Genomic DNA, 21,692 nt, shown 5'->3' on the forward strand with positions numbered 1-21,692 from the left:
CTTCATGCCGAATTAATGCTTAAAATCGATTGCAATATTCAAATCGAAAAATATGTTTGCACATAGAACATACAATTTAAAATCAGTTCATAGCATGCCGTTGCTATTTATGATAATTGTTTTACGGTTCATTAATTTATTGTGGGCACTGTTTGGCATGCGATCTACGCAGAGCGAGGGAGCCTTGGAAAGTGGGCCTGGGGCTGGGACCGGGACGGTCCACTCTGGCCGTTGCAGATAATTAATTACAGGCTGCGTTTAAATTCAATTTTTGCTTTATTATTTGCTTGTATTAATGCCGCACTATGCATTGCAAGAAAATTGTGAGAAGAAAGGTTTTATTTATGGGAAAAGGGTTGGACTAGAACTAGAACTTTTGTAATCTTTTATCTACTTCCAAATCGCTGAATAAAACCTCTGCAAACCAAAGGCTAAAACAATTCCCCATCCACCCTTAGTCTTTCAATTGATATTCTCCCCCCTTTCTCCAAGTGTTTTCAGTTCATGATCTGGGCTATAGTCCCGCATAATTGTCATGCCGCATTTGTGAAATAATTCTTAAATAATTTCATCAATTACGTCGCCCAGCTGCACAGTTGGGTCCGGGGTCTGGGTCGGTGCCGGGGACTGGGTCTGGGTCTTGCTGGCTGCACTCGTTGCCATTTCAATTATGTTGATATTTATTTTCATATTTAATTTAACACGAACCGAGTGAGAGTGAGAGCGGAGCGGGTCGCTCTGCAAAGTGGAAACGTGCGGAAAAGATGGAGCGGAGCAGCAGCAGCAGCAAACATTTGGAAAATCCATTTTACAGTAAAAACCGCATGCATTATTTAATTTTTAAGTGAAATCAATTACAAGCTCGTTGGATATAGCCGCGAGGGCATGGGCACGGTGGGCTGGGACTGGGACTGGGCTTTTGATGTTAAATACCATGCCGTCGAGTCGACAGCGACATCGATCGTCGTGGCCGTTGTGCATGTGCAGACATGTCTGTTTGTGTCTGTGCAAAGGGGGTCGGTGGAGTTGGGCTTGGGCTCTGTGCGTGCATGTGGCATTTGTCGTGGGTGTGGGCTGGTGCTGCTGCTGGTGGGGCGACGGAAGTGCGCATAAATGCAATTGCAGTCGAATAAATAAATAAAAATACTTTGTGTGCCATTAAATTTCAATTAATAACAAGGCAAACACACACACGTGTCGCGACTCTCTTTCTGGCTACAATATTAATACATTTTGGCAGCGGTGCGTGCCGTCCCATGCCTTGCCGTGCCGTGCCGTGCCGTGTGTGTGTTCGCCGCCGCCGATTGCCGCAAGCCCATGAAATTAAGTCACAAATTAATTAATTAATGCAATCAATACGTTGGACATTTGCACTGCATTGCATTGGACTGGATGTTGCTTTGGCTGTAGCTTTGGCTCCCGCTCTACCTCTGCCGCTGTCTGTTGCATGTGGGCAACATTGCAATTTGCAATTACAATTATGCCTCGCCGCGCCCCAACGACTGCTGCTGCTGCCATTTCTTGCACTCTAAATATAGAGCCAACTGGGCCGCTAAGGTCGCTTGCCAACAAAATTGCCTTCGCCCAGGTCTCTGGACACCCGAGCAGTGCACAGGAGCCCCACACACACACACACACAACCAACACACACGCCCTGCCCATGCCCATGCCCAACATCATTTTTTAATGGACTTTTAATGTTTGTCGCCTGTGTGTCCGCTCGGGCAGTGTGTGTAGTGTAGTGTAGGGTAGAGTGTGTGTTTTTTTTTCGGGGTCACTCTTTGAGGGCTGCTGCTCGGGCTCGGGGGCTGCACAATTAGCTGCCGCTTGTGCTCGACATGTGTTTGGTTCGTGAGGTGGGCTTTCCCGGCTTTTCGTTTTGCTGGGCAGCTTATTAGCTTGTAGTATCGAATGGCTTGGGCGGCACTCAATTAGTGTGCAAAAAAACAAGGTTTATCGGATTTTCGGAATTGCATTGGCTAATGCCTTTCAATGGGGAAACGGGTTTTTTCTTAGCTAATTGCAGCATAATTGAAAATACATTACACTTTTATTGATATGCATTAAAAGTGCATTTAAAAGTTTGCTCTGTAATTCGTTTTTTATTCATGGATGCAAATCGAAATGCTGACAGGTGTGTACTGGCGGCATCTGTGGGGCCATGTCAGTCCGAACTTCAGTGGCGCCATCTACATGTCGTTAGTGAAATGCAGTGTTCATGTCATGGGGAGCAGCTCTTGTCAGATATTATGTTAAGGCAAAAGTTAATGTTAAATGTGCCTGTTAGCGCTATGTTAAGCTTTGGGCGCGATATTTAAAGAGCAACAACCATTCGCAAAAATTACATAAATTTACTTTTAGGTGTTAAAAAAATACATGAAACATTTGTATAGCCATATAAAATAAATGGACATGAGCTGTGCTGTAATGCTTTGTTGCTTGACTACGGAATCAGCGCTCAGAAACAACTTTTCGATCGTTTAACAGACTGAAGTTTAACAGAAGTGTCTGTCCGTTGCAGAGACGAGACTGATACAAACTTCGAGCCATCACTTTGCACTCTTTAGAACCATTTCAAATTAAATAAAAATCCACTTTTCCTTTATATTTTTGCGCATTTTGCATAGCATTTATGTACGTTTTTATTGCGGTTTCCTCTATGCTTTTATACTTTATATATTTGAGTTATCATATAATGCTTTCTCCGTAAGACTACTACTGATAAGGATAATAATGCGAATAGTGTAGACATGTAATTTATTCGCTTAACAGACACATTTACATAATAGTTACTCAATCAATCAATCAATCATATTAGTATTTACCATACCAAATCAACGCAGGACAAAAACTATTGAGTGGCAATTGAACTCTTGCTTGATGTGAGTGTATTTTTGGGTGTAGGTGTGGGCTACAGTTAGTTAGTAGTTTAGTTTAGCTTAAATTTATAAAATTTGACTAGTTGAATTTGCTTTACACATTTGAAGGTTGCTTTTTCTTTCTTTCTTTACACAATTTGCAGGGTTTTTCTTTGCACAATTGTCGCCTTTTTGCTGTATTTTCTTTTTAGATTTTCTCGAACCATTTCATGCACAAATAATTCACGTTCTTCTAGGGGATAATTGCAATGTTAGACATACGTATTTGCCGAGACTAAAAACTAATTAACATTAAAAGACATTTCTGGGTGTGTTTGGGGGTGGGGGGTTGTGGGTTGGGCAGAAATCATTACAGATATATTTTGTGATATTTGTGTATTGAGTATTTTGGATGTTAGATTTCAAGTGTCGTACAGCTAGGGTATGCATAGATAATATATAAATTAGGACCACGTATAAATATAATACACTAAACTAAATGTAAACCGAAAAAAGATATTGAAGAAAACCTTTTGTTGTTTCTGCTCTTTGATATTTATAAAACTAAACTATTTACAAGAATATATTCTCTCTCTTTCTTTCCCTTTCTTTGCTCCTCTCTCTTTTTAAGCTCTTTATGGTCCGTTGGGTTTATGGATAATTGCGTAATCGTTGGGTTGTTCGAACTGGGGGAACTTGGGGGCTAACTATTCACTTTTTGTTTCTTTTCCTTTCTTGTAATAAATGCGTCAATTTTGCGACGAATAACCGCCAGTAAATTCGGCATATCTGTAACTATATTTTGTTTGTGTTTATATTTCCAACTTAGACCTTGCTCTCGGGTCCATCGGCAACGTGCTTGAAGGCCAGCCTGATGCGGGATAAGTAGTGGGAGCAAATGTGTCCATAATTCTTGTTGTACCATTCCGGTGTTTTGCCCCTGAAAGTAGGCAAAGATTAGAGCACTTCTTGTGGGTAAAAAGGGGTTGCCCGAACACCTACTTGACATCCACTCTGGCCAGATGCATGACCCTCGATCTGCCACTGCCACAGGGCTCGATGAGATAGCGTGAGGCCAGCACAACGCCGCGCACCGCTCCATAAAGAGGCTTGGCTTTGGCATTGTCTATGGATGTCTCCACAATGACACAGGCGCCACGCGGCAGATCCGTTTGCCAGGAGCTGCAACATAGAAATTTGTTAGTTTTGTGGCATTTACAGAAGATTCTTTGACTCACCGCAAGACACAAAAGTCCGTGGTGAGCTGTCCATCCAGCGCATATTGATAGATCTCTGTGCGATCGTCCAGCTTCTTGACCGTCTGACACTGCAGCAAGTTGATGTCCCAGGAGGCGCGCTGTTTGATCACGTACTCGAGGACCGCCCTTGGTGGTCCCTCAATCTCCGTGGAGCAACGCCACAGACGCAGCGGATGACCATCGCCCACTTTTTTGTAGGCAATGTCCACGCTGCTGTCGTTGAGGGAATTGATGCTGAACCAGCCGCGGGTTCTGGGAGGTTACATTAAGAATCAGTTGCAGCAGAAAATGTATCAGAGTTCCACTTACTTTTCTCTGCCCTCCTTGATGGTGGCGCTGGTGCACTCGTAGAGATAACCCCGCCAATTGTGGAACTGCATGCCCTCGCCCAGGGCCTCCAGTGGCACCGGCTTCGACTCCTCCATGTAGCTAAAGTTGCACTTGCTCAGCTTCTCCTTGCCGGCCGTGTAGATCTGCTTGTAGTGCTCGATCATAAAGGAAAGACACTCGTGCGAGGCCTTCGCCTCGGCCAGCTCCTTCATGTCCGGCATGCCGGTGCCCTTGCCCTTGCGGCGTGGCGAGGCCGAGACCGAGGCGGAGCCCGTGGAAATGGACGAGTGGAAGATGGACTGGGCCAGACACACGCCCAGGTTGTTGCTGGTCATTTGGTTCTGCTGCGAGTTGCCCGCGACAATGGTGAGGAATTCGAGCAGCACGTAGAGGATCTCCCGATTCTCATCCGGCAGCAGGAGCACGGCACATTGAACCGCATCCAGGCGCACCTCCGCGGGCAGATCTGCAAGGCACAATCATTATCAGCAACTGTTAAGCATGGATGGAGGCTGTATACTTACGCTGAAAGATGGCCACAAATGTCTCGGACATCTTGGTGGTTAGCAGAGATTCGGGCAGCTCGCGGAAGTACTGCTTCAGCATGTCCGCCACATCGTAGGCCTGCTGCAGATCAAACACTTCCATGCACTCCGCCGTGGAGTCACTCACTTCGATCTGTTCGCGCAGCTTGATGATCCGCGACTTGCCGCCGCTCTTGCGGAAGAGCCCGACCTGATCGAGCGCGTTTAGCTGCAGCCAGCGGAAGGCGGCGCGCACGGCCATGGGCAGCGTTTGGCCGCTGCGTTGCAGCACGAGGAGCAGCGGCACGCCAAACACCTTCTTGTCCTTGTAGTCCGGCATCTTGATCTTCTTGATGAACTTGGGCAGCTCCCAGTTCCAGCCGGAACGATGGGTGGGACAGTAGCGCTCCATGTGGCCGGTGAGCGTGACCAGCGCCAGTTTGCGAATGATTTGGAGTTGGCCCGCCGACATGGCGGCAAATGGAATGCCTGCATCCTCCTGCACCGGCTCGATCTTCTTCGAGAAGCACTTGCGGAAGATCATGTTGGGGCGCTCCTCCATCTGGAAGCTGTGCCAGCGCACCACAGGCTGTCGCTTCGAGCCCGATCCGCCACCGTTGCTGGCTCCACCGCCGCCGCCCTGCTCCTCGTCGTTCTTGGGATCCTTGCGGGTGGTGCTGCGCGAGCGAAACGAGGAAGTGCGGAAGCCATCCCGCTTCTTGACATCTTTGCCTAGGTTCAGCGACCCTCCGCGTGTCAGCTTCTTGATCTTCACCTCCGTCGTGTTGGAGTTGGCATCCTTGATGAGCAGCTTGCGTCCCTGGTGGCACTCGGAGTCCGAGTGGGCCCCGATGTCGTCCACCTTACCCGAGCGCTGCAGGAAGCGTCGCGCCTTGGAGGGTTTGCGCAGCGACAGCTTGCCCCCCGTGGACGACTCCTGGCTGTCGCTGTAGTACGACGAGGAGTCGTCCGACTTGCCCTCCTTCAGCTGCGTCATCGGGTTCGAGAAGAAGTGCAGCGGACTGGTGCGCATCGAGCGGGGTGTGGTCGGGGTGCGCTTTGGACTGGCGCGGTTCGGGCTGAGGAAATTCTCACTGTGGCTGGGCACCTTCAGCTCGTTGCCGAAGAACGGCGCCTTGGGGAATGTGTGCAGGGGACTCAGCGCGGAGGGGGAGGGCGGGGTGGAGTAGACGGCATCCGGTTTGCGGAGGCTGCTCCGCTGTCCCAGCTGCGACAAGTCCAGCACCTGGGGCCCACTGATGACCACGTTCTCGCGATTCTGTCGCTTGCGGCGTCGCGACTTGATGGACTCGACGCGCCGCAGGAAGGCCTTGGCACCGTCCTTGATGCGTTCACTGCCACTGCGTCGCAGTCGTCCAGCCGAATCGGAGCCATCGCCCAGCGAGGAGCCGTCGGTGGTGCCCGTGGAGGTCTTGCTGCAGCCTGGGATCATGAGGGTAATGCCAGCACCGCCCAAATCGTAGCCATCGTCCTCGAAGCGGTCCGGGCTGGACTCCTTCGAGGAGCTCTCGGTCTTCTCCAGATTCAGCGAACCCGGCGGCGGCAGCTCCAGGCCCATCTCCCCGATGCGCGACCAGCGGCGAATGTGCGGTTGGAATGTCCAGTTTTCGCTTAGAGCAAAGTTCTCATCATCCGATTCCTCCTTGGGCTGGGAGAGGAGGGGTTCAGGTTAATCTCTGGCATCGAGGACACTCAGGATGGGGACTCACCTGCGGTGTTTGCGGCTTGTGCGACTGGTCCAGCCGCATGGTGGCACAGCGATTGAGGACACAGAGCCGCCGGTACAGCGACTGCAGCTGATCGTTCTCCAGATTGGTGTGATCTTTGGCTACATTATTCAAGTCAAGCGGAAACTGATGAACTGCAAAAGGACAACGACAATTGATTATTGATTTAGCTGCGGTCCGTGGTTCTCGCTGCTTGCGACCGCACGGCACGACGATGCGTGAAATTCTAATTGAAGAAAAACCAGAAAAGTCGAACGCCCATGGCGCCAGCAGCTGCCATGGTTTGGTCATTAAAACCGGGTATGAGGTACGCGGCAGCACCAGCAGCAGCAGCAGCAGCAGCAGCAGCAGCAATTTTCACACAGCGTTTTTCCACATATTTGCGTGGCCAATTCGCACGTAGGAAATCAAGTTCCAAGGCGACGAGATACAGCCCAGACGTGTGCACATGTCGCGACGCGTCACACAGATACACAGCGATACAGATGCCGATACGGAGCCACAGCCAGCCGTAGGATGCACAGCCTGGAAAAGCTGAGGCTGATCAACTGCCGCTGCATTGTTTGTACAAATATTTGCTGGCATTACAACAATATTTTTGTTCTTCTTGGTAAAAAGCCATTCATGGTTTGTTGAACTTTCAGCTCAGAGTACGACTCTCGCCTCCTCCCTGCTCCACCAAGGGAGGCGCTTTATATTTAGTTTTTGTTTATGCCAACGCCCAGCGGCGCTCTTGGCCCTGCCTGCCCAGGGTATTAATAAGAACATTTAAGTACCAATCCATGCCACAATGCTGCCCTTTCCTCTGCTCTAAGTGCTGCCTGTTTAGTTTCCAATTGAATGCGCTGCCGCCCGCTTTGATGCCAGGGGAAATAAACACAATTGCAATCATTGGAGACCCAATTCTGGGAGTGTGCCACCTAATGGGTTAACACCACCCCCCCGCGGGGGCAACACCTTAAGATTGCACTGGGCTTGACGTCAGCGAGAAATTATTTGGAAATTGAATGGATTTTTCACACACTTTTTACAACAATTTACATGGGGGAGCGGAGCGGGCAGCGCTGGGTGTTCCGTTTATTAGGCCAATTATATGATTAATCTTTATTTTTTTGGTTCACTCTCTCCCCGCCAATGACGCAGATTGCAGTGCACAAATTTCGATATGTAATTACGTAGAATTTATGGGGCTGGAAAATATAGAAGGCAATTAGCCTGAAAACTAAATTGGGCAGCAAAATGTGGCAGGGAACTTAATGAGATGGCCACAAATTAGTTCACCGAATTATGCAGATTTCTGGTTCATACAATTCTGTAACTAAAAGTGAACCGAAATGCGATCTAAAGTGTTTTTGGAGGGCACCATCCAATGCCCTCTTGGGCACTCCCATACAGGATCCTGGGCAGGTCACACCCTCAAATGAAGTCTGCCACTTTCGGTGAATAATGTGCGTACGGAATGAACAAAAGACAAACAAAACCAGCAAAAACTTGAAGCAAATTAACAGTCGCTTACGGATGGTACACCTCCTTTCAGCAGAGACCAGAGCCAGGCCACAGCCACAGCCATGAGGTGACTGCAAATGACAGAGCAATGCAGGGACAGTGCCAGCGACTTAAACACCTACGGCATTTTAATTTGCAGAGCAAACTTGTACCCAAACCCAAAGCCCAAGCCCAGCCCAAAATCAGGAAAAGAATCCACCGAAATCCTGCGACTGCCAGCCGGGAAGTTTGAGCAGCAAAATGTGCTGCGCATGCGCCGCTGCCTTGTTTACACGAAACTCATTAAAATACGCATTTATCATGCTGTCCCCCCACCGCCATAAGGATGGGCAGGCAGATGCAGATGGGATTGGACTTAACATTGGGGAAGAGCCAGAACCAGAGCTTGAGCATGGGTTGGGCCTGGGCCTGGGCCTGGCTCCAGTTTAAATGTGCGCTCAAATTATGCCGCCAGTTGTGTGGATTTTGGATTTGGTTTTGGATTCCTTGCAGGCCAAGAATTTATGCAATACAATTTCGCATATTTCAAGGTCGGAGACAGCAGCAGCCCCCGAGGGCCGGGGCCACATGCCCAAATTGCAGGCTCTCCATTTCAGATTCACTTTTTGTTTGCCTTATTCTTTTTTCGGTGCTGTTTGCGCTGGCTCATAATTCAAATAAGAGTCGGAGAACTTTTGGCATGGACTGTGCCTAAGAAGTGTTCGTTCTTTTTGGGTTTTATTTGTTTGAATTTGCTCAGAGCTGCGGCACTGCGGCACTGCTGCCGCTGCTGCTGGTCCGCTCATCCATCTGAGTGGCCTTCAGGCGTTAAATGCGTTGCGACAAATGCTCAAGAGAAGGGTCTTCGGCTCGATTAAGGAAATCAAATAAATATGCAGCTTTCGGTTGGTTCATTGAACTGCTACTAACATTTTGGCTGTTGGCTAAGGAGAGGCCTTTGCCCTTTACCGAAAGCATTTTAATTTTCGGTTGGTCTTTTTTTTGGGTCTTCTTTTTTTTGTTGTATTTGAAGGTGGTCCTCATAAATTCTTGGGCCTGCGTGTCCTTTAGCCTTTTATTATATTTTATCTGCGCCGGAGATGCCTCACGAGTGGAGCGTTTTTTGCCGCATTGTTTTGTGTTTTTGTTTTGGGTTAAAATTCTTGAGATTGCCACGATCTGGCCCCAGGAGGTGGGCGTGTTGCCTTGGCTTTCGTTTTCGCTTGAAAGGATTGAGCGCTGATCCGTTTTCAGCCGCCTAATTGTTTGTCGCGGCGGCGTGTTTGGGATATCAAATTCAGTTTTTTCGGCTATCATGTACAGGGGAGCCAACTGGTGTTGAAATCTTTAGACGGGGACTCTCTGGCACTTAAATTGTTCTGCAATGTTGCTGCGTCATAAATGTCTGACCAGAGTGGGGTGTGGGGCAGGGGGCAGGGGGGAGGACTCTCTTTTGCGCTCTTTGTTTCGCGCCCAAGCGAAAGTGAAAGTTCGTGTAATAAAATTAATAAAACGCCACTTGGGGAGCCCGCTAAGCATATAAAGCTAAATGCTTGGCATGTTGGTCAAGTGCTGCGGATACGGTCTGCTGGGACTGCTGCTGCTGCGTCACTGCTGCTGACGGGACCAGCAATTACCAGCCATGCCATGCCACGCCTCCATATTGACACGACAGCCCGCAGAGGCGGAAGTGCGTAACAGAAATGGCATACAAAAAGTAGAGCTAGGGCTGGGGATAGGGTTTTGTGGGTTTTGTGGGTTACTCACCTTCATACATCTGCGCATATTGCGGAAAACCTGCAGCACGCAGCCATTTGCAGGCCTCCACGGCTTCGATTTCTGCAAAAAAGATAGAGCGAGAGAGAAAATCGAATCAGTTTCCATCAGTGAAGGCAAACGAAATGAATTGTAATTCAATTTCCCCCCAGCGAATCCTTTTCTGAACCGGGCAAAACTGCCGGCTCCAAAACTAATTAAACTCCAGTACGCGGAACAGGAGACAGCCACAGCCACAGGCTCGGACTGGGTCTCGGACTCGAGCTGGGGCTGGGGCACTTCATGGTCGGCGGTTGATGGATTATGTTGCAACCCGTCCAAATGATGTTAACATTTAAAAATTATGTAGTCAGCGCTCAGTCCCGCGCTTTTGTCTTTAAACAACAACAAAAACAACAAAAAATACAAACAAAAATTAAGCCCAAAAAAAACCTCTCTTGACATGAAAGTAAAAGTTTCGGAGAATCTTTTTTTTTTGGCAAAATGCTTGAGAGTGAAATGATTGAGTGGCGTGGCATGTGTCGGACATAACAATGGGGGGTGTGCTTATATGTATGGTTATGACTGTATGCTCGTGCAGAGGATTTCCAGCCAAGATTAAGACGCTTATTTATGTTTCATAACGGCCTAATTTGTGTTTAGACAGACAAAGAAGATGGCAAAAAACTCAGTGAACCGCAGCGAAAATAAATGTAAGTCAGCGCCGAGAAATACCCTAAGTAAAGAGGAAGAGAAGTGCTCCATGAAAGCCACAGCCTTAGCCAGGGTAACTTACGTTTGAAATAACCAAAATAGAAATTTGTTCTGGCATCTTTTTCATGCTCAATAAGCGGCAAAAGGGAAACCCAGCCAGTCAAAGACTGTCAACGGATTGTTTTTGCTTGAAATGAATTCAAATTCGAATTTCGTGGCATAAACAAAGGGCAGCGATGCCAGCGATTGTCTAGCCAGGGGATTGCCGAGCAACTTGTGGCATCAGCTACGGTCTCGGTCTTAGCCTCCTTTTTCAGCTATTTTAAATGCTAATCTGTGCAGGCGCAGAGCAGCAGCTATCGATTTTTAATCAAGCTCCAGTGAGCGACAACATGAAACAGTTTCCGGCTGCTTACTGTCAGCAGGGAATTGTGTGGAGATGATGGGGGTTGAGGCTGGGGCAGGGACTGGTACTGGTACTGGTGTAGGGACTCTGACTGAAGCTTACGGTGAATTATTATTGAATTTTGCAAGCGATTAACTTGCTCGACAACGCCAGGAAGGGAACGGAATGGCACAGGCCATCCACTGAGGCGGATACCTGCATGGGCCGGGGCCGGGGCCATGGCACCTGTCCTGTCCAGAGGCGCGTTTCCTTCTCCGGCTTTTGCCTGTGCATTTATTTATAACCCCAGCGGCAGGGCAACCCTTGTGGCATCGATTTATGCTGGCATTCTGACAGCTGACAACAACAAACAGAAAGACAGAGACACTCCACACCGGACGCTTGACCTGCGTCCGCCAGAAGCGGATCTTGGCCTGTCTTTTGGCCAGACTTTCAATTAGAACCCGCTGTAAACACAATTATTACTGCCATCTAAATACTAAAAATAGCTAAATATTGTAGGATAGAGGAGCAAAAAGGGTTGAGTGTACAGGCTGCCATCTCTGACACATTGAAAATCAATTTAAAGCGCGCACAGCCACAATGCTCGTGGGTGTGTGCGGGGTGTCCGCACTCCTCTCAGCTTACTGCGTGAGCGGTTCAATATTTGCACATGTTCAAACGCACCAGCAGCCCAACAACAAACGCCCCCAAAGTGTCCTTATTGTCCTGTACGGCTACACCCCTGACTGGTGGCACTCGAGAGAAAGGGCCATCAGGCCAGAGCACTGTTAAAACATTTCCAAAAACAAGCGACGCGTAAATTTCATGAACTCTACCTGCGCTCACAGGATAATAATTATTCTGAGGGAGCGCAGGACACGGAGGTAGGGGCAGGACACGTGAACACACACACAGCTATTGGAGTCCTTCATGCATTCAGGGGGCGTGCGTAACATGAGACGCTGCCTGGCCCGATGCTGATCCAAAGTTTACACGGTAAACTCGGGCCTCGGCCCGAGCTGACCTTAAGGCTAATTAAAATTATATTTAAACTGCCCTGCCACAAAAGTTTACGAGTCTTGGGCGCTTAAAAAAGCGTAAATTGAGGTTCTAAATTGAGCAGAAAAATGCGAAAAATGCAACAAATGCTAATTGAAGGCTTTAAGGCTAAGGCTGGGGATAAATATTTATTTTGCACTCTAAAACGAAGGAACTATTTTTATTATAATTACTAAAGCAGCGGTTTAGCAACTGCCAGCTGCAAAATATTTATTTCAACTACTTTGAAACCATTTTGAGCGCTTAAAGTTTCAATTTTCAGTCACTCTCTGCACAAAATTCTCTAGGAAATTCTTTAAAAATTCTCTCTAAATTCCTCCCCATTTTCCTCATAAATATTTCTTTGGCATTTGCTCCTCTAATTCCGCAAAGCTCTTTAATCTATTCCCCTATCATAAAGCACTTTCAGTTTGAGCCTCAATTAAATAAGCTAAAGATTTCAATTAAAATTTGCATTGATTTGCCAGCAACCAGGGCTGTGGCAGGCAGGGGGGTGAGAGGCTGCCAGAGAGAGTTCCCCAACACAATTGTCGTTGACTTCAGCTGCGAGTGTGTACGAGTGCGAGTGCGAGTCCTCCTGCCAAGTGGAGGACTGTGGGTTGAATGTTGGTGACACGCTTTGTCTTGTGCTCCAGAAAAATGCACCCAGTGACAATATATGTAGATGGCACACACAGATACAGCAGCTACACGGAGCATACACAGATACAGACTTGATTATGGCTTGCAAGGGGACGCAGGGGGGTGGGCTCTGGGTTGCCTTTGGGTGGCAACCGATGGAGCGAACTGTGGCACGATTCTATGTGCCTGATGGCATCCATTGCATTCATCTCTGTGGCACACACACACTCAGAGCTGCCTATCTGTTGGTGCAAATTTAATTTGTAGCCAAAAAACTTTAACCTGCTTCAATGCGATTAAGCGACCAAATTGTGTGCCGTGCTGTAAAAGCTTTGACCTTTCTATATGCTAAATTGAATTTTCCTTCGTGCTGGACACTAATTGTGAGGTAATTGCACTTGCCCGCAGGCTCTCCACATTATTCAGCAATTTTGCGTTCATTTTTCAGCCGCTAAACGTTGCCGCCCAGGGGGAACAATGCTCGTAAATGCTCGAAATGAATGGCGTGAAATATGTTTGAACCCCACACGAGTGCCGCAGCATTTAGATAAATAATTCAATAATATGCAGAGCTCGTTGCTGGCAGCTTTTGCTTTTGTTTTTGCCTTCAATTGTCGTAGGTGTCTTGCCATTAATTAATTGTTGGACTGTCGCTGCTCCTGCCTTGCATTGCATGTGCCCCTGCCCCCCTGCAGCTGCATTTAAATGTCAGTCGAAACATAAATTTTATTCAGCAGGTGACAGGCTCGTTGCCTTGGTAAGCCATCAAAGAAAATGCTGTGCTGTGTGTGCCAGAGCTGAGTATTAATTATAAATGGCACACGGAAACCACAAATAGAATTAGAACCGAGCGAAAAGTGCACCAATTTTCTATACTTGAACTTGTAATTTGTGTTTCCTTTTCGGAAGAGAGTTGCCCCCACAGAGAGAGAGTATAAATAGCAATGGCAACCCTCCGACATGTGGCAACCTTTTCCTTCTCACTGAGCACACAAAGCAGTTGCCTGCCTGTCCCCCAGCCTGGCAAAGGATCAAGTTATAAATACATTTTACTGGTCCATAAATGTGGGGCGCCCCAGCCTTCAGTCGCAAACGGGGAGCGCCAGTGCCAAGACTTGGCTGCAACAAGTGGCAGGACGTCAGCTTAATTTGCTGTGAACTCCTGAGCAAATGGGCTGGGCTGGGCTGGGCTGCCTGCCTTCAGGCGGCACATGTAAACTCTTGAACATAACTACTGTGTAACCAGCAACCGCCCCGTGAGCTCTTTTGCTCGTAATCCTCAAAATATTTCAACCAAACACAACAGATCATTGAGCTTTTAATGCGATTTTAATGTCAGAGAATATTTCCTGCTGAGCGCACAGCAAAATATAATTTGAGCAGAAAAAACAAAACAATTAAGCATAAAAAACAGGCAAAAAAGAGCCCCACCCGTGAGGCTGTGGAAAATGTATACACAAAAGGAAAATGTATGGGAATTTAAGTAGCAAAAAGCAAGCAGAAACAATGCAAATGATAATCTCTTGAATGCTAACAGGTGGCTGGCTCTGCATTCCGTGGAAACGCGATGGAGGGAAGCCCTCAAAAGGATGCGAATGTCAGAGGTTAGCAAAGGGGGAATGCATGTGTGAAATCCAAAGTAAAAGTCATCAAAGCTGTACAAAAATATGCCAACAAAAGTCCCAGTAGCTTGATGGCATTTCCTGGAATATCAGACAGGGCATTGCAGCTGACTGCAGCACTCATTTGACCAGAGATCTGTGTGCCTCTGTGAAAGGTTTTCTCTGGAGATGCTAGCAATTAAAACTTTGAATTTAATTCTGTGATTTTCTCACATTTTTTCTGACAGTATCGTGTGGACATTTTCACAGAATTGAGGGTGGAGCAACCTTGGCTTTGCCATAGAATTTATGGCATTGGATTACCCAATTATTTACCCAAATGAAATGGCAAAAATTCAATTGAAGCTGCTACACTTTTGTAATCAAATTCAAACGAAGTTTTCTTGACTTTAATTCGCTTTAAAGTCTGTGGAGAGTTTTTCCTGCTCTGGCGAATTCCCCAATTGCCTGCCCGAACTCGGAAGTATCTGGGAACTGCCATAAATATGAGCTTCCAATTGGCCATTCCGCTGATGTGTGTACATTGTAAGCCGTCATATATTTTTGGAGGCACGAACCGTGGAGGCAGGTACCCTCCACCACCGGGCTATAATTTACTTTGTTTGTTGTTGAGTTTTTTGCCTCTCTCCTGCTTGTTTTTTACTCATTCCCGAATATACGTATATCTACGTATTAATTGTATAATAATTTTTTTCCATTTATTGCTACATGCGAAACAATTTTCTTTATTTAAATGAATGGCTTTGCTTGACTGGCGCGCAATTTCATTTGAGTGTAAAGAAAATGTTGATTATGATGGGGGAGGCAGACATACATACATACATATATACATATACATATTTACATATCCATGTACATATATGTAGATAACATTGTGGCGGCAGACTGACTGTCGCGCAGTGAGTGATGGAATGGACTGGCTGGAGGAGTGACTGTATGGGAGAGTGACTGCATTTGGATTGACTGACTGACTGACTGACTGACAGCCAGGCTGCAACCAGCTGAACACTTGTTGCCATTGCCATTCCCCATTATCGCAAGTTTTCCCATTAATAATTCGATTTTTGTAGCCCAACCGCCGACTGATGGGCTCCAGGCTGCTGCTGGAAATAGCCATGCTCCGCATTCTTAAGCCCAAAAATAGCTAATTGTAGGTGGATAAGTGTGGGGGCAGGGCATCACCATCATGGGGTGCGGAAAAACAGTAAACAGAAAGCGGCAAGCGGCAAGCGGCGGTCGGCCAGCGGCCTAAGTGGCGCGCGCGCATTCCTCGACCCCACAGATCCCACCCGAGATGCTGACAGGCACATTTTACTCTCTAATTGTAAACACAAGAAAACATTTTCATTATTTTCCAAGCAACCAGCAGCAGCAGCAGCAGCAGCGAGCGGCCTGCCCTTGGGTCTCACCTGCAATCTTGCGTTCGCGCATTTTGCGCCATAATGCCTCGGCCTTGCGCTTGGGCCAATTCTCGAACTTCTGCGAGAAGCTCCTGAAGAACTTGTACTCGCGTATGGTGATGGACATGCGGCGCTGCATATTGGCCAGCTTGGGTAGCGCCGTCGTGACGGGTTCGCACACTTGAAATCACTTGAAAAATCCCAAAGGGGCTACGGGCCTAGAGCCAGCCGCTGGAGTTGTTCTACTGCTAAAAGGCTTTGCTCAAGCCAGATGCATGGAAGAAGCAACTGCTGGCAGATATTCCATTGTACACTGACACACACAGGGCACACACAGGGCACACTTTGATTATTCTCCCTTTCAAACTGCCTGAGTCGTTGGCGTCGACGCGCTCCACCCCGCGAGAGTTTTCCCCGAGAGAGTTTCCCCGTTGCGGCCACGAGAATCAACAACCGTGCACGGCGCCTGTAAGAGCACTAATGAATTTGCCAACGCCGCCCAGCGTTCGTGGCAAAATGGCGAGCCAACCCGAATGCACACGAGCCGAGCAACGCTGTTGCTTCGTGGCACGAGGCGTATGAGCAATGTTTTGCTGTTCTGTTGTCAGCAAATGGATGGCTGTTTTTCTTCTCTGATTCTTTTGGGGGTAGTGTCAGGGAAGGTGCTTGTGCTTGTGCTTGTGCTTGTGCTCGTGGCTGTGCCTCCTTTCCATACAGCTCTATCGGCGCCACAATCGCTTATTATTTTCTGTGGTTAGTTGGCCAGGGCCAAAGCCTGAGGACAGCCCCAGGCACAGGGACAGGGCACGGGATGGGGTACATGTCCGTGCCGCACAAGCACAAATAAATAAATAAATTGAAGAACTGCCTGTTGTCGGACGTTGATGAGGTTTATTTCATTTTCATGTTAACAAAAAAGGACAACCCAGGGAGAGAGCGGGAAGGAAATGTCAGCTTATGTTTTTAGTTTGGTTTTCATTAAAATTCATACATTTACAGGCCTGTGCCTTGGCCAAACCAGCGCACCTGTTGCTCGCTGTGGTGGGTGTTGTGGGTTCTGGGTTTGGCACAGTTCTGAGATAAGTTTCAAGGCTGAGCCTTTGCTTTGTGGCATGATTTATGTGGGGCAAAGCAAGCGTTTGATGATGCAGCTGGTCTGCCAGCACACATTTATTTAATAGCCAACAATTTTGAAGCGAACAAGTGCAGGCTGGGGCCCAGAAAACAGCTGCCAGAGGTTTGCTCTCGGGGCTTACGCTTAACTTTTGTCGAGTTTTCTCGGAGGTGATTAATTCCGGTAAACAGGAAAATGATGAACACAAAATCGTTGCCATGTCACGGTTACATTATTTCACATTAATCAGCAGCAGCAGCCTCCTGGAGGTCTAGCAGGGGTGGGTGTGTCTCTGTGTGTGGTGTGGTGTGTGTCTGAGTTGGTGCGGAAGACGGAACACGACATGGACACATGCTCGACATCGACGCATTAAGTTGCCAGATTCTCTAGAGGCATCTTGCATGCATATAGAAGCGACACTCGTGCTGGCATGCTGCTCATTTGTGTTTGTGCAATATCAGATATAAATCATGATATATAATATACACTCCTCTGTCTGTTTGTTAATCTTTTCAATAAAATAAACAACAAATGGGAAGAGTAAGAGACAGAGCGCTACTTGGGTTTGTCTTGCTTCCGTTATGGCAAAACAATGATGATGATGATGAACACTCCCTCGCCGCTCTAGCCTCCTGCTCCAACTCGCTTTCTCTGCCAAATATACTCGTAAATACGCATAAAGCGAGCGTAAATATAATGATAATACAGTGAAGGTCCAGGACTAGGGACCTTTGCCACTGGGCACGTTCTGTCTGCAAGACGTCACTCTAGTGACGTCAGGAGAGCGGTCATCAAGCGAGAGGAAATGGAAATGGAAATGGCGAGCAAACACTCAGATAATGCTCATGAAATGACCAATGTGGCGGTGGCGCCACCCGCACTCTGACGTCATCGTAGTAGATTGGAACTGCTCCCGATGAGTCGCTGACAGTGCTCCTGGCTCCTGGCTTCTCTCTCTCTCTGTGTGTGTGTGTGTGTGCATAATTCGATAGCGAGGACGCAGTCATGCTGCAAAAGCGAAATTGAATGATGCTCTGCCCTGGGACAGTGAGCCAGTGTCCAGTCGAGGGGTCCACTTTGGCGTTCAGTTTTGTGATTGAATTTTTTGTTGTGTTCATTTATACGCCATTTTTAGCACAAAGAGTGCCATCATCATCATCGCCAGCCTCAGCATCAGCCCCAGCCCCAGCCCCAGCCCATCCTCATGGCAGGCACAATATGTGGATAGATATGTATGTCTATGGATGGGTCGAAGAGTGAGAGTCAGAGTGTGAGTCTATGTGTGAGTGTTTGGTGTGTACAATTGACAGATTGACAGCCATTTTCGGTCCATTCTGTGTGTTCGGTGTGCGCCAATTCCCATTCAAGTGTTGACGGAAGTGTTGGAATATTCGCTAAAAGAGCGACGGCGGCAGCGGCTGCTGTTGTTGATTTTCCTTCTGCCTTCTGGCCTGACCCCCAAAAGAACATGAAAGTAATTTAAACGTTGGCCGGCGGCCTTGATTGCCTGCAATTGTTTGCCGAAATGAATGCGATGCCAAAGTAAACGATGATTGGGCATGGGCATGGCACTCATATCATACATTGTATATAGATCAGGCTCTCCTACCCTGTCATAATTATAGAAATTATATGAGTCATGCCATCCCCTGCCCATTGGCAGCGCTGTTATTATAAACCACTCAGACCGCTAATTGGGCTGGCAGGACCACCGGCGCATCAAATCAGACATCAAGTCTCTCACAGCCTTGTGGGTCGATCATGAGGCTACTCGGCATCCATTTAAATAACTCATTTAGTCCCAGCTGTGGGAAGGGGTAGGGAACAAGACGAGTTCTTGCCTGGCTGTGGCCGCACTCACCTGCCAAATAGCGATCACTCTGCGAACGAGAATAGCGCAGCGTCTGTGGGAGGAGAGAAGAGGGTAGGGAGAATGCGCATTAATGTCTGGGCAATCAAGTTTATGCGAGGGTGTATCAACGAGTTACAGGTAGACCATGGCCACGCAGCGTGCACAAAAGGGAACAAGAAAATATCTTTGTTGTCTTTACGCTGCACTCCCACAAGCCATCAATCCCCTCGCGCAAGCAGAATTTACGTCTAAGCTGACGTCTTCGCCACAGCAGAATCTGTTTCGCGGATCATCCCTCTCTCTGCGTGCATAAAAAGCAACAACAAGCGAAGACTGCCATCTCTTTCTAGCGCTTGGGTGAGTGCTCGGCAGCGCTGAGAGAGCGTGGTGAATAAGTGCTTGTGCCTCACCACAGCGGAGAGCGTCAGCTTCTAAGTAAATTCACCTTGCCATTGGCCTGGGATTTCGTTCGCTCTGCCCCTTACTCACCAAATGATGAGCAGCAAAGTCATCGTATCTTCTGCTTAGCTCACGCTCCTTGAGCAGCAGCGGCGCCGAGTTGGACTTCGTGGTGAGCTCTGGGATGCCGCCCGAGTCACCCAGATTGCTGTGCAGCGAGGCGCTGCTCGGCGAGGGCAGCTCCACGAAGTGATGCAGCTGCGTCAGCGTGGTGGCCGTGGGCGAGAGCAGCGACTGGAAGGGCTCCTGGCGCAGTGCTAGGGAGAGCTGAGCGCGCTCCTTGTGGCCGCTGGCATTGGCGTGGCGCGGCAGCAGCTTGCGCGGCTGCACCAGATGAAGCTGCTGGTGATAGTGATCGAGCGAGTGACTCCGCTGACTGCGCTGACGGCCGCCGCAGGGCACGAGAATGGGCGGTGGGGCGATGTACTTGCGGCGCAGCACCACGGGCGTGGCGGCCATGGAGGCAGTGCCGCCGCCGCTGGCGCTGCTCGCATCGCCGTCCGTGCAGTCGCAGTCGCAGATGTGCTGCCCCAGATCGAACTCGTCGTGGCACTCGTCGTAATCGTTCGGCTTGCTGCTGCTGCCGCTGGACTTTTGCTTCGGCTCATCCAGCATGTCGTCTTGGGACTCGTTGGCCGCCTCTGCCTCCGCCTCACCGCCGCTGCCGCACTGGCTGAGCACCTCGAGCAGATCGGGATCATCGGAGGAGGCCACCGAGCCGCTCTTCTGGAACTTCATCTTGCGCAGCGCCTCCAAGCTGCTCACCGACTCGTTGTCCGGGCCACTGCGATGATGATGGTGGTGGTGGTGGTGGTGCTGCAGATGGTGGCTCTTCCAGTGGGACATGTCCTTGGGCGGTGTGGCTGTGCCTATGCCGCTCTCATTGTTGTCATTGTCCAGCCCAGAGGAGTCCAGCGAGATGCCCGACTTGCCGGAACTGAGCACACCTGTTGCCTCCTCGCAGGCCGATGATGATGAAGTGGAGCTGCAGCGGGGGGAGGAAGGGATTGGAGACAGTTTGACAAATCAATATTGATGGCAGCCACAAATGACTTTATTTTGTGCGCAGCTTCCTGGCTGGCTCCATACTCACTTGTTGTCTTCATCGACGGCGCCAACGCTGCGGAGTATCGACTCCTCCGATGTCCAAATTGTTGATGTGGATCCTTTTTTGGTCACATCCACCAGATAGCCGGGCGTGGCCGTACCTTTGGCTGTCACAGCACCAACTGCAGCTCCTGTTGCGGCTGCTGGCGTGGGGCTGATGGCATTTCTGTTCATCAATGAGGAGGCTGCCGTCGCATGATTAATGGCCACCCGTTTTGGCATCGACATGGGCATAGATGCGGCCACAATCGAGGAAGGAGAGGGAGTCGCAGTCGCAGTCGCTGGGGCTATCATTGTTTCCATGTCGCTGCCGCTGCTCAGTTGACGCTGTCGCCTAGATTTCAAATCCTCCTCGATGGTGGTCGCTGCTGTCATCGATTCACCTGTTGCCGCCGCTGCCAGCTCCTCGATTTTCAATGCACTTTGGAAATTTGTCAGCTTATGAGTCGTCGGCGATGTTGTCTCCATGGCATGGCCATTAAATGTGCTGCCAGCGAGGCTCTTGCGCTGACTGGCTGGAGCCGCGACTGTGCCTGCTCCTCCATGGCCACTCGGCGCCGATAGGGTGCGCATATAGGCAACATTCGACTTGGCGCTGCTGCCACTGGCACTGGCACTGGCGGTGGCTGGCAACATCATCGCTTCGTTGCGTCCGCAATCAAGGTTAAACGATTGCAGTGGAATGGTGGCCTGGAAGAGACACAGAGCACAGAGGACAACTTATTAAAATATAGTCAGTCGGGTTTAATAAAGAAAACTCGACACTGAGTGCCGCTGACAGTTGAGAGGGAGAGAGAGAGGGCTGCCCCCTGCCTCCCCCCAGCCGCTCAATGGCAGGACCTTGAATGTATAATGAGAGAGGCTGGAGATCTGGTGGCTGCCTGTGGCCGCAACCCACAGAGACAATGCTTAAAAGGCAACAGAATCAGCGGCATTTTTTTTAGACATTGTCAAGTGGCTGGCCGCGAATTTTTATGCAAATCCAAGAGGCAGTTGAGCAACGTCTTCTTTCTGCTGTGTTTCTGTGGAACTGCACAAAGGCCGCAGGCACAAAAGTGTCTTCCTATTGTTGTCCTTTAATATGATTTGTAGGCCGTCGCTGATAACAGCACAAGAAGACTTCTAGGAACTCTTTTTTTTGCTCAGTCTTTGAACCAAATCTCTGCCCAATCTCTGTCCTGTTTTTACACCTTTTTTTCTCAATTTTTGCAAGCCTAAAAATGCGTTTCATGTTAATTAAATGTCGGTTGGCTCTATTGGCGATTTGTTTTGACAGGCAACAAAAAATGCAGTAGAAAAATGGAGAGAAAAGAGCGACAAATGGAGAGAAAAGCTGTGACAGCAGCAAGCGGAAATTGATATAAAATGATTTATGGATGGAAAAATTGTCTACGCGT

The 21,692-nt window shown here is 48.7% G+C and overlaps 1 protein-coding gene across 1 annotated transcript in view; it reads right to left on the reverse strand.

The window, feature by feature from the left end:
• Positions 1 to 2,626: 2,626 nt before the first annotated feature.
• The window catches only part of LOC117899329, a 57,594-nt gene continuing 38,528 nt past the window's right edge, over positions 2,627 to 21,692 (reverse strand). Inside the window, 10 exon segments of the mRNA XM_034809265.1 lie at positions 2,627 to 3,798; positions 3,861 to 4,040; positions 4,097 to 4,369; positions 4,427 to 4,913; positions 4,972 to 6,640; positions 6,702 to 6,853; positions 9,972 to 10,043; positions 18,739 to 18,781; positions 19,219 to 20,173; positions 20,282 to 20,985. Coding sequence (XP_034665156.1) covers positions 3,684 to 3,798; positions 3,861 to 4,040; positions 4,097 to 4,369; positions 4,427 to 4,913; positions 4,972 to 6,640; positions 6,702 to 6,853; positions 9,972 to 10,043; positions 18,739 to 18,781; positions 19,219 to 20,173; positions 20,282 to 20,985 — 4,650 coding nt within the window. The 3' untranslated portion in view covers positions 2,627 to 3,683.

Source organism: Drosophila subobscura, chromosome O (genome assembly GCF_008121235.1).
Source record: "Drosophila subobscura isolate 14011-0131.10 chromosome O, UCBerk_Dsub_1.0, whole genome shotgun sequence".
NCBI lineage: Eukaryota > Metazoa > Arthropoda > Insecta > Diptera > Drosophilidae > Drosophila > Drosophila subobscura.